The sequence below is a fragment of the Kogia breviceps genome, chromosome 13 (genome assembly GCF_026419965.1).
Source record: "Kogia breviceps isolate mKogBre1 chromosome 13, mKogBre1 haplotype 1, whole genome shotgun sequence".
In the NCBI taxonomy this organism is placed as follows: Eukaryota; Metazoa; Chordata; class Mammalia; order Artiodactyla; family Physeteridae; genus Kogia; species Kogia breviceps.
Genome location: NC_081322.1, coordinates 83,270,661 through 83,283,161, shown reverse-complemented (window position 1 = coordinate 83,283,161; position 12,501 = coordinate 83,270,661). Strand labels below are relative to the sequence as shown.

Genomic DNA, 12,501 nt, shown 5'->3' with positions numbered 1-12,501 from the left:
GGACATCAGTCTTCCCCTGCATTTGGATGGACTTGGGCTCAGACTGGAACTTACACCACTGGCAGTTCTCGGTCTCCAGCTTGCTGAATGCAGATCTGGGGACGTCTCAGCGTCCATAATCACGTGAGCCAATTCCTCACCATAAAACTACATACCTGAATCTATATCAACAGATCTGGTTCTGTTCCATATATACACATCGGTCTGTTTCTCCGGAGAATCTGCTAGCGCTAGCGCTCTACAGAAAGAAACGGGTATGGAAATCCTGACATGGTCTTTTTCATCTCAGCCTTGGTGCAACACTTCTCATTTCTGCAAGAGTGGAGAAGGTTTCACATAATCATGGATGTTGGTGCTTAAGGAAACAAGAGTGGACTGAAGGGCTGTGACACTGGAAACCCAGGAGAATACTAATGCCTCCCCGACCACTCTTAAAGGACAGTTGTGAAAATCAAGTAAGATAACCGAGGTGTCTCATGCTGTGACTCATGTCATTGGGATTTCTTGGTGAATTCACGGGGAGAGAAAGAAGAGGCTGGACACAACTGCTATTGTCGCCATCCTCATCTTCATCAGCAGGAGGCAAATGGCACCTAAATAACCACCCTCTCCCCCAGCTTCCTCAGCCCATTCACTACCTAAGCTTCAGTTCAGGTCAAGAAACCAGACTTTTGAGGCACAACTGCCTCTGGGAGAGGTTAAGCCCAACTGTCATTCACACTTTAATGTTAAGTGCGGTAGTTAAATAAACTACCCTCACTGAAAAAGGTACTTAGGAGGGCAGGAGGGACAGCCTAAGCAGGCTCCCGGTCTCCTCCCCCCTGCACTGAAGAGACCTGGGTTTCCGGAAACCTGACTTTGGTTCTCCGTTTCCCATCTGTGTGAAAGGGGGCTGGACTGGATGATTTCAGAGGCATTTTCGAAGCTCAGACGGTGATGGGGGGCTCTTCCCCTCAAACAGCACCTGCAGACTCCCTCCTGCTCCGGGGTGATGGGTGGCTCTTCCCCTCAAACAGCACCTGCAGACTCCCTCCCGCTCCGGGTGTCACCACAGCAGCCTCTCTGCTCCTCAGTGGCCTTCCCCGCCCGGGCTCCCAAATCAGCCAGCATGTTCTGGATTCCCCAGCACCCAGGCAGGTCCTGGAACCCAACAGACTCTTCCAACACAAGGTACATGGTCAAGGCCGCCTGGCGCTGCCAAGCTGAGTGTAGGCCCTGGCTGCTGTGCAGGGCAGGACCAGGGTCACCCCTCCGTGCGCCACCCTCCATGATGGGGCCGTTAGGGGGTGAGAGCAAGTGGGTACAGCTGGGCCGGGCTGAATGGCACTGCACCAAGGTAACCATAAATGGTAAGATGGTCAAAAACTGTTCCTCACCTCAGGGAACAGTTCCAAAGTCATTCTATGAAGACACCACCACAGAGATACCAAAACTGGACAAAGACACCACCAAAAAAGAAAATTACAGGCCAATATCTTTGACGAATATAGATGCAAAACTTCTCAACAAAATATTAGCAAACCAAATCCAACAATATATAAAAAAGATCATACACCATGACCAAGTGAGATTCATCCCAGGGTAACAAGGATGGTTCAACATACACAAATCAATCAATGTGATACTGCACATCAACAAAAGACAAAAACCACATGATCATCTCAACAGATGCAGAAAAAGCATTTGATAAAATTCAACATCCATTCATGATAAAAACTCTTATCAAAGTGGGTAAAGAGGGAACCTATCTCAACATAATAAAAGTTATTCATGGCAAACCCACAGCCAGCATAATACTCAACAGTGAAAAGCTGAAAGCTTTCCCACTAAAATCTGGAGCAAGACAAGGATGCCCACTCTCACCACCTCTATTCAAAAGAGTACTGGAAGACCTAGCCACAGCAATGGGACAAGAAAAAGAAATAAAGCATATCCAAATTGGAAGGGAAGAGGTAAAACTGTCATTATATGCAGATGACATAATGCTATTTATAGAAAACCCCAAAGATTCCACCAAAAACTATTAGAACCGATAAACGAATTCAGCAAGGTAGCAGGATACAAGATTAACATACAGAAATTGGTTGCATTTATTTACACTAACAATAAAATACCAGTAAGGGAAAGTAAAAAACCAATCTTTTAAAATCACATCAAAAAAATAAAATACAGGATTTCCCTGGTGGCGCAGTGGTTAAGAATCCGCCTGCCAATGCAGGGGACACGGGTTTGATCCCTGCTCCAGGAAGATCCAACATGCCGTGGAGCAACTAAGACCATGCACCACAACTACAGAGCCTGCACTCTAGAGCCCTCGAGCCACAACTACTGAGCCTGCGTGCCACAACTACTGAAGTCCACAGCCTAGAGCCCGTGCTCCGCAACAAGAGAAGCCACCGCAATGAGAAGCCCACACATCACAACGAAGAGTAGCCCCTGCTCACCACAACTAGAGAAAGCCCACACGCAGCAACGAAGGCCCAATGCAGCCAAAAATAAAATAAAAATTAATTAATTAATTAATTAAAAAACATACTCAGGAATAAACCTGACCAAGGAGGTAAAAGACTTGTACCCTGAGAGCTATAAACATTGATAAAGGAAACTGAAGATGATTTAAAGAAATGGAAACTATCCCATGTTCTTGGATTAGGAGAATTAATATTGTTAACATGGCCATACTACTCAAAGCAATCTACTGATTTAATGCTATCCCTATCAAATCACCCATAACATTTTTCACAGAACTAGGACAAATAATCCTAAAATTTACATGGAATCATAAAACACCCAGAAATGCCAAAGCAATCCTGAGGAAAAAGAAGAAAGATGGTGGCATAACCCTCCCAGACTTCAGACAATACTATAAAGCTACAGTAATCAAAATAGCATGGTACTGGCACAAAAACAGACATATGGATCAATGGGACAGAATAAAGAGCCCCAAAATAAACCCATACACCTATGGTCAATTGATCTTTGACAAGGGAGGCAAGTACATACAATGGAGAAAAGACAGTCTATTCAGCAAGTGAGTGGTGCTGGGAAAGTTGGACAGCTGCATGTAAATCAATAAAGTTACAACACACCCTCAAACCACACACAAAAATAAACTCAAAATGCCTTAAAGACTTAAATATAAGACATGACACCATAAAACTCCTAGAAGAGAATAATAGGCAAAACATTCTCTGACATAAATTGTAGCAATGTTTTCTTAGGTCAGTCTCCCAAGGCAATAGAAATAAAATCAAAAATAAACAAATGAGACCTAATAAAACTTATAAGCTTTTGCACAGCAAAGGAAACCATAAACAAAATGAAAAGACAACCTATGAACTAGGAGAAAATATTTGCAAATGATGTGATTGACAAGGTCTTAATTTCCAAAATATACAAAGAGTTCATACAACTCAATAACAACAACAACAAAAACCCAATCGATAAATGGGCACAAGACTTAAATAGATATTTCTCCAAAGAAGACATACAGATGGCCAATAGGCACATGAAAAGATGCTCAACATTGCTAATCATTAGAGAAATGAACATCAAAACTACAATGATGTACCACTTCACACCAGTCAGAATGGCCATCATTTTAAAAATCTACGAATAACAAATGCTGAAGAGGGTGTGGAGAAAAGGGAACTTACACTGTTGGTGGGAATGTAAATTGGTGCAGCCACTATGGAGAACAGTATGGAGGTTTCTCAAAAACTAAAAACAGAGTTGTCCTATGATCCAGCAATTGCACTCCTATGCTTATATCTGGACAACACTATAATTCAAAAAGGTATATGCACCCCTATGTTCATAGCAGCACTCTTTACAATAGCCAGGACATGGAAACAACCTAAATGTCCAATGACAGATGAATGGATAAAGAAGAGTGGAACATACATACAATGGAATACTACTCAGCCATAAAAAAGAATGAAATAATGCCATTTGCAGCTACATGGATGGACCTAGAGCTTATCATACTAAATGAAGGCAGACAGAGAAAGACAAAGACCATATGCTATCACTTATATGTGGAATCTCACATATAACACAAATGAACTTATTTACAAAACAGAAATGGTCGCAGACATAGAGAACAGGCTTGTGGTTGCCAAGGTGGAGAGGAGGCATGAGAGCATTGGATTGGGAGTTTAGGATTAGCAGATGCAAACTATTACATATAAAATGGATAAACAATGAAGTCCTACTGTACAGCACAGGGAACTATAGTCAGTATCCTGTAATAAACCATAATGGAGAAGAATATGAAAAAGAATATATAATATGTATAACTGAACCACTTTGCTGTACAGTGGAAACTAACACAACGTTGTGAATCAGCTTCACTTCAATCAGAGAAACAAACGGAAAACTGCTCACCTCTGATCCCGACGAAGACGGTCAGGCCGAAACAGACGAAAAAGACGGCGAACACGAGGACGAAGTGGCGCTTGGAGAGCGTGTACAGCCGCATGGGCGCCAGCCTGCGGGGAGAAGCCGGGGTGAGGGGCAGCAGGGCGAGGGCCTCCCCCACCCGCGAGCCCTCGCCTCCGAGGAGGACCTAGTCTCAAACCAGGTGACTCGGCTGACAAAACCACCTAGATAGCGCTTCCCTGGTGGCGCAGTGGTTGAGAGTCCGCCTGCCGATGCAGGGGACGCGGGTTCGTGCCCCGGTCCGGGAGGATCCCACGTGCCGCGGAGCGGCTGGGCCCGTGAGCCATGGCCGCTGAGCCTGCGCGTCCGGAGCCTGTGCTCCGCAACGGGAGAGGCCACAACAGTGAGAGGCCCGCGTACCGCAAAAAAAATAAAAAGTAAAATAAAAATTAAAAAGAAAACAAAAAACACCTAGATAACCTCAGTGACCACTGCTGGGGTGGGGGCCGTGCCGGTATGTTCTGGGCCTGGCATGCCATGCCGCAGGGGGCCAGGCAAACCCCACCCTCGTGGCAGGAGAAGGCGCTTCAAAGCCCACTCGGGGCACGTTCGCCAGGACACAGAGTGGGGCTGAACCCCTCCACACCCCCGTTTTCGGCAGCGAGAGCAGAGTCCAGGCGCGGGGAGGACCCTAACTCCTCACACGCAGATGCCACAGTCAAGCCCAGCCTGGGGGTTCCAGGCGCCCCAGAATCGTATGTCCAAGACGATCTTCCCGCCAGGCCCCAGCTTTGTGTTTCCTGTCCAGGGCTCCCCCCTCGACTGGCTTCACCCGTCGTGGTGAAGCTCAGCCTGGCCTTCACTTGGGGTCTGCTTTTGATGCAACTCAGCAAGCTGCCGCGGTTTTCTGCGAGTGACACAGATACGAAAGTGCTTCAGAGGATCCGTCCTCACACCCTAGCATCAGCTCCCTCCTATCCATGCCTACGCCCTTCTTTGGTCAGAAGAAAATGGTGGTGGGGTAGGTCCCACTTCTCTTTTAGAACTCCCTGTGCCAGGAACCGGGAAACAAAAGGGAAGTCTGGGAAGGACAGACACAAACGCTGGAGAATGGCAGGTCCTCAACGCTGCCCCTACAGGCAGCCCCAGACAGGCTGGAAGGCAGGCGCGGGCCCAGCTCCGATTCCCCTGAGACATAGGGGAGGCCGGCCCCCCACCCTGTAGCGCGCGAGGAGACCCAGAACCCCGAGATGAGAGCCAGTGGGGGTTCTGTCTTGCTGTGCTCCCAACGTCCTCTTGGGTGCCCAGCACTGCCTGGTCTGGGGAGCTGAGCAGGAGGAATTTCTGGTGCCTGCCTCTCAGGAAGGTGAACACAGCCCCCCACCGGGAGGGGGAGAATCGGGCTCTGAACCGGAAAGGGAGGGCAGGCTGTTTGCTCTTGCGGTATCAAGTTCACGGCCGTGTGCACACGCACGGCCACTCCCTTACACGTCCAAGGCAGCCGTCCCGAGCTGGAAACCAGCTGGGCGGCGTCACAGGGCAAAGGTGGCCCTAAGTCTCTCCGACGTGGCTTTGCTAACACTGAGTCAGCACTCTCCGGCCAGGCCCGGGTGAGGGAACTTTCAGACTGGCATCCCCGTGCTTCACTGGGTGACGGGACCAGCGAAGAAATAAAGGAACCAGTGTCTTTCCCTCTGGGACTCAGGTCTGAAGGCTGGATCACCAATGACCCCGCTGTGCGTGGGGAGCGAGAGCTCGTGAATTAATTGGCTTGATCCCAACTCAGATTTTGGACCCTAAAGATCCTAAGAGGCCCGAAAGCCTGACACTCTTAGAGCCAGAAATCACGTCAGGGAGGAAGTCCGGCTCCTTGGATTTGCACACGGGGAGCCCGAGGTCTAGAGACGGCAGGACTCTTGCCCAAGATGCCACGGCTCTGCCCTCGGCGGTCCCGGCGCTCCGGAAGGAGGCTCTGGGAGGCAGGACGGCAGCGAGCGGACCCCGCCCCCCCCCCCCCCCCACGAGGGCCTCTGTGGAAGCCGGGTGGAGTGCAGGGCTGGCCCGAGGAAGGGCTCCTGTGTCGCTTCCCTGTCCCCTCCTCCCCCTCCCATGAGAGACCTCAGCACACCCTGCAGAGCGAAGACTTCCTCGAAGCTACGCGTCTCCACGTGGAGCAACAGCGCATGAAGCTAAACGGACTAGATGCTGGGGACGTGCAAACACGGTCAGGTGTGAACAGCACTGCCCCGATGCCGACCTGAGCGCTGACAAACGTGCCGGGGGTTCTGGTCACCGACACAAGGGGAAGCCCTGTGAAGGGTGTGCAGAAACACTCGGTTCTGTCTTTGCCACTCTTCTGTAAATCGAAAGTTGTTTTAAAAAATTACACAGGGCTTCCCTGGTGGCGCAGTGGTTGGGAATCCGCCTGCCGATGCAGGGGACACGGGTTCGTGCCCCGGTCCGGGAAGATCCCACGTGCCGCGGAGCGGCTGGGCCCGTGAGCCGTGGCCGCTGAGCCTGCGCGTCCGGAGCCTGTGCTCCGCAGCGGGAGAGGCCACAGCAGTGAGAGGCCCGCGTACCGCAAAAAAAAAAAAAAAAAAAAAATTACACAAAGTCATTCACGGCCCCCCCCTCCCCCAGGCTGCTCTCGGGGTGACCCTGGGGCTCTGAGGGGCACCGAGGGCTCCCCAGCAGAGGTGAAAGCACAGAACAGAGGGCTTGGAAAACAGAATAAGAAAAGTTATATCTAAAATCTGATTTTTAAAACATTATCAACAAAACGCATTATCAATGATTTACTATAAAAAGCACAGCCAGGGCTTCCCTGGTGGCGCAGCGGTTGAGAGTCCGCCTGCCGATGCGGGGAACACGGGTTCGTGCCCCGGTCCGGGAGGATCCCACGTGCCGCGGAGCGGCTGGGCCCGTGAGCCATGGCCGCTGAGCCTGCGCGTCCGGAGCCTGTGCTCCGCATCGGGAGAGGCCACGACAGTGAGAGGCCCGCATACCGCAAAACAAACAAAAAAAGGCACGACTACTCAGCAGGTGAGGAGTGCTGAAGAAAGAGGGTTCAGAAAGACGACGGCACAAGGTCAAATGCCGCAGCGCACGGACCACCCAGGGTACTTTTCCAGTTTTCTCCTCGGGCGGGAACTCAATAGAGGTCCGTCGTTTCCCCTTCCTTAAAACGTGCACTTCAATCCAATTTATGAGACACGTTCCTGCTTCGGCAATCACCCAAGTGGACAAGAAAAGACACGGGGGCGGCAGAAGAAGCCCCCGCGTGAGCGGATGTCGGCGCGCAGCCAGCCCCGCTGACCAGGGCTCGCTGGGGACAGGCTGGGCGACGGGCCTCGTCTCCCTCCGCCGCCGTCTCCCGGGCGGCAGGACACCTCCTCGGGCAGCCTCACGCCGCGGGGACGCGGCAGCCGCGGGGCCCCGGGCGGGGGGCCGGCCGGCGACGCCCCCTCTCCACCGGCCTGCTCACGACGCGTCCCCGAGAGCTGAGGCCGGTCCCCGAGCGCCCAGAGGCTCCGGGCACCTCGGGGGCCACACCCGATTCCCGACACCCGCAGGCCCACGCGGGCGGCGTCCTGACGGCCGGAGGAGCCGCGGCGGGGAAGAGTCACGGGGAGCAGCCCGGGACCCCCGCGGCCTCGCCGGCCCTCACGCTCCCGCCTCCCGGCTTCCGGCCCGACGCGGCAGCCAGCGGCTCCTCGGCCCGCTGCACCGCGCAGCCAGCCTGAAGCAGCCCGCAGCCGGCGCGTCCCGTGAGCAGGCAGCCCCCACGCCCTGTGATCGGGCCGCCGGCGGGAGGGGCGCCTCTGCTCGGAGGCCGGACTGCGACGCGGGAAACAGACGCGGCCGAGCACCGGGGGCTCCGAGCCACCCCCATCGCCTCCTCGACAGTCGCCCGTCCCCTTCTGGGAACCCTCCAGCCCGGAGTCAGGACCCCACGCGGACCCTCCGACACCCGAGGACCTCCTGCTTCCTCGTTTACGGTCCTTCCGCCGCCAGGACCGTCCCCAGCGTCCTGCCTGCCCCGACCCCACTCAAAACTCGTGGCTCCCAAGACACTTTCCCTTAGGAGTCCTACATCCCGTCACGGTCAATAGGTTTAAGACTGAACCCATTAAAGAACAAAATAACATAAACGGAAAACCTGCTTCCACTGCCCATTTCCGGCCTCTCCCCTTTCTCCATGGCCACATCCGGAAACCCTGGAGTCACCTCCGACGTCCGTCTCTCATTCATCCCGTACAGCCAGCCCGGAAGAGGTGACAGCTCTCTCCTCTCCACCCCCAGCACACCAGTGCCGCAGTCCAGGCCCTCATCACCTCCCACTCAGCCCCTGCAGCAGCCTTCCAGGTGCGCCTTCCTGTGCGGGTATTACGGCACTGTGAACATGCTACCCCGACACACAGAGCAACTCGACTGAGTTTAAGTGCCTTCCTGTGGCCTTCGAGGCCCCCAAATCCGCCCCTAAATTCCCACCGTCCTGCATGTACCCTGCGAGAATCACGACTTCCTTAGTCACCACAGCTGCCCTCTCAGGTAGTGACTACTCACAGCCGCATGTCACAGATGAGAAAGCTCAGGCTCAGCAAGGTCGGCGGCCTGCCCTAGATCTCACAGCAGAGGCTGCATCCAAACACAAGCACCAGACTCCAGGGCTTAGGCCTTAAATTCTATAAAGCTTCCCACCGTGGTCAAGCCTGAGTCCAGACTAGCCCATTCAGGCACTGCTCTCCTGATCCGAAACGCTCTCTCTTCTCCCTGCCAAAGCATCCAAATCAGACCCAGCATTCACGGCTCACCTGTGTGTCCCGCCTTCTCCATGAAGCTTTCCCTCACTTCCCCACCTCTCACGGCTGCCCAGGCCTTTAAACCACTACAACATGTGTGGCCTGCACTACATAGCTGAGTGCTTGAAAATAAAGCATCAATCTACCCACATAGAACCAGACAGACACATGGTGCACGTTCAGAAAACATCTATTCAACTCAACTTTTATCAGTTTTCTCCAAAGTGTTCATGTAGTTCCCTCAAACTGGTGGTGAGATGCTAGGGAGCAGGGAAAGGGCTCCCCATTACCCCATGCAACCTGGCCAGGTCAAGCACAGCTGCCGATGCAATCTTCTACCTAGATAACCACGGCAGGAAGACTTCCTACAAGACCCTGCCAGCTCATGATCAGTGTCTCTCTTTTTCTTCTCTTGATGGGTCCCATACATCAGTCTTCCTCTCCAGGTCCATGGATCTTTCCACATTCAGGCATCTAAAACACACACTCGAAGATCCTGGCCTCTTTGGAGCCCCCGCGCCCTTGGAAGGCCCTTCAAATGCAATGGAGCAGACTGTCGCCTTGGCAGCAGCTTGTACTCTTTAGGTTCCTGCTAAATTAATCTCAATTTTCAGGGGTAATTTACAACATCACAGACATATTTCCTAGAGAAACTAAAAACACATTTCTTGGAAAGCCAACGCCCCAAATTGCAGCTTTAATCCAAATCACTGTAAGCCCTGCCTTCCCTCCATGATGCATATTCATAACCACTTCCAAGAGACCGCTTCCAAGGAGGGTGAATCTCTGGAGACATCAATTCCCATGAGAGAAGGGCTGGAAAGCTATTCTGTAGGGCTCCCCACAGGCGAGCACCATCTTCAGCTTACTGGGGCGCCTTGGCATGAGGCTGCTCTAGGCCTCTCTTCTCTACTCTCACTCCCCAGGTGATCTCATCCTGCTTCAGGCTGTAGAGACAATGCACACGCGAGCAATTCCACATTCGCATCTCAGCCCAGCTGGGCTCTGGACTTACGTGAAAAGCCTACTTGACAGCTCCACGTGGATATCTGGCAGGCATCTCAAGCGTGACGCATCGAAAACCAGACCCCTGACCTCCCACTGAGGTCACACCCTTGGTCAGACGCCCCTTCCTTCACCGGCCAGCGGGAGAGCCCGTGTCCCCGTTAGGGCCATCAAGCACTGCCGACAGGCCACGGCCAACACTCCTTTTCCCACTAAGCACTTCTCCCTCCCACGCAGGTCTCATAGGAGTTAATAAAGCAGCACTAGAAAGAAACCGTAGAGGAGGCGAGCACTCGATGAGCCTCTTTATGGACATGGACAGAACTCAGGTGAGCAGAGAAGGCGAGAAAACGCCTCGAGGTGCGTCTCTAAGCAATGCGGAGAGCAGGATGGGAGGAAAGCAGCACCACAACCTCCGCCTTTGACGGAGCCCCAGGGACCACGAGCACGCCGCCGGGCAGGAGAAAACAGCACCAGGAGCCGCAGGGGTCTCGGAATCACGTTGTGGTTTTTTGTTTTCTTTTTTGAAAACCAAAGCAAGCACTGATGGATATTCAATCTGAAGACTGCTTTCCCAGAAAAATGCCATCGTGGATCTTGTCCCGTTTTGACGCATCTTTATGACACCACAGAATTACATAGTTGGTCTCAGCTCATCAAGTCACGGTACAGCAGGCAGGTAAGACTGAAATTGTTTGGGGATTACAAATTTTGCGGTTTGCTCACCTCACACCCAGATTTCCCACTTTAGAATTAAACAGTTAGAGTCTGGGCAGTGGAAAGGGATTTTTGATCTCTCAGTCTGTTCTCAAGTTTTAGTTAGGATTTTATTTTTCTCACAATCTGTATACAAATCATTTGTCTCCCGGGGTCCAGAGCACTGGCCTGGTGCCCGTCAGGCTGGGTTCAAATCCTGGCTCCCCCACTTTCCTGGGCAACCAGGTAACGTCTCAGGATGTCAGCATCCTCATCTGCAAACCAGACACAGGCAGAGTGACACCCACAGGACCAGTGGAGCACAGACGAAAGATGAAACACTTAGAACGGTGTAGTAAGCACAGACGAAGAACTCAATTGTGTCAGTTATTAATAGTAACGGTTGTGCTTTTGCCCTGCCCCCCCCTTTTTTTAATCTCAGTTTTCATCCAACCGATATCCATGATGATCCACTGTATAAAATGTCCCCTCCTCTGGTTCAGAACCCAGCCAACTGCAGGAAAGGGCAGGAGGGGTCAGTGTTCCCTAAGCACCTACTTGGTACCCAGCCAGGTGCTTCCCTGTGAGGCAGGTATCATCAGCCCATTTTATATATGGGAAAATAGAGGCTGGGGAAAGTACACACCCGCTGAGGTCCCGGTCAGCAGGCAACAGAGGTGGGATTTGAATCCACAGGGTCGGGGTGGAAAGGAGGCCCACCATTCCCTCAACTCTTTGGCCCCCTCACCAAACTTTTCTTTTTAAATAACCCACCATTTAATGGGGTTTGAGAGGGGTAAACTCTGACAGAATAGGAATTCTGAAATTTCAATCAACCAACTTGAATACATCACAGAAAAGTTATCTTTAGTTATTCAAAAAAGCCATTATACAAACATTCAAGGCCTAACGACCTCAAAAAGTATTTTAATGAACGATGTCCTAAGCTCCTCAAGGAACCACGAATTCATGTGTATCCCTGCCAGGCCGCAAGTCCGGTGACTCACTCTCACCCAGGAGCGCACTGGTCAGGTCTTCGAACACCCTTCCCACGGCAAACAGAACAAAGAAGCCAGCCACGTGCTGGGCAGCGCGGCCGGTGGTTAAGAGCTTGGGCTCTGGAGGCCGACTGCCCCGCACCACTGACCAGCAGGGAACAACGTCAGCTCCCGGGGCCTCTGGTTCCTGAACTGTAAAATTCAGGAAACTGGGGGACCCCGCCGCTGAGGGCTGCTGTGGCGATGAAGCGAGCGTGACAAGGGAGCCTTGCTAACACCCAGTCAGGGCCAGCTGTTACTGAGGCAGGGGGTATATGGACCTCAAGACTGTGGGCCCTGCAGCCCACTCCCGGGCTTCCATCCTCTGTGACTTCCTAGCCGTGACCTGGAGAAACGCACTTGACTTCTCTGCACCCCCTTGTTCTCATCTGTAACGCTGGGATAAGAGAAACTTCTTCACGGGAAGGGTGGTTACGAGGCTTACGTGAAATGACGTACGTGAAGTGCCGCAGCAGTACCTGCTACACGGTAAAAGCCATGTCATCTTTCACTAGCGTTAGAGATACTTCTGGCTCAGAACAAAAAATTATCCGAAGGGACGCGATCCTCAACAACTCTAT

At 52.3% G+C, this 12,501-nt stretch overlaps 1 protein-coding gene across 8 annotated transcripts in view; it reads right to left on the bottom strand.

The window, feature by feature from the left end:
• TMEM181 (transmembrane protein 181) overlaps positions 1 to 12,501 on the bottom strand; it is a 68,785-nt gene that overhangs the window by 32,444 nt on the left and 23,840 nt on the right. For 5 of the 8 annotated variants that reach the window (XR_010836112.1, XM_067011108.1, XM_059083543.2 and 2 more), the window contains exon 2: positions 4,387 to 4,490. The exons of the other annotated variants lie outside the window; for them this stretch is intronic. Coding sequence is in view for 4 of the 5 variants with exons in the window: in XM_067011108.1 (XP_066867209.1) it covers positions 4,387 to 4,490 (104 nt within the window). In the remaining variant the exon portion in view is untranslated. The remainder of the gene's footprint in view (positions 1 to 4,386; positions 4,491 to 12,501) is intronic. 8 annotated transcript variants of the gene reach the window in all.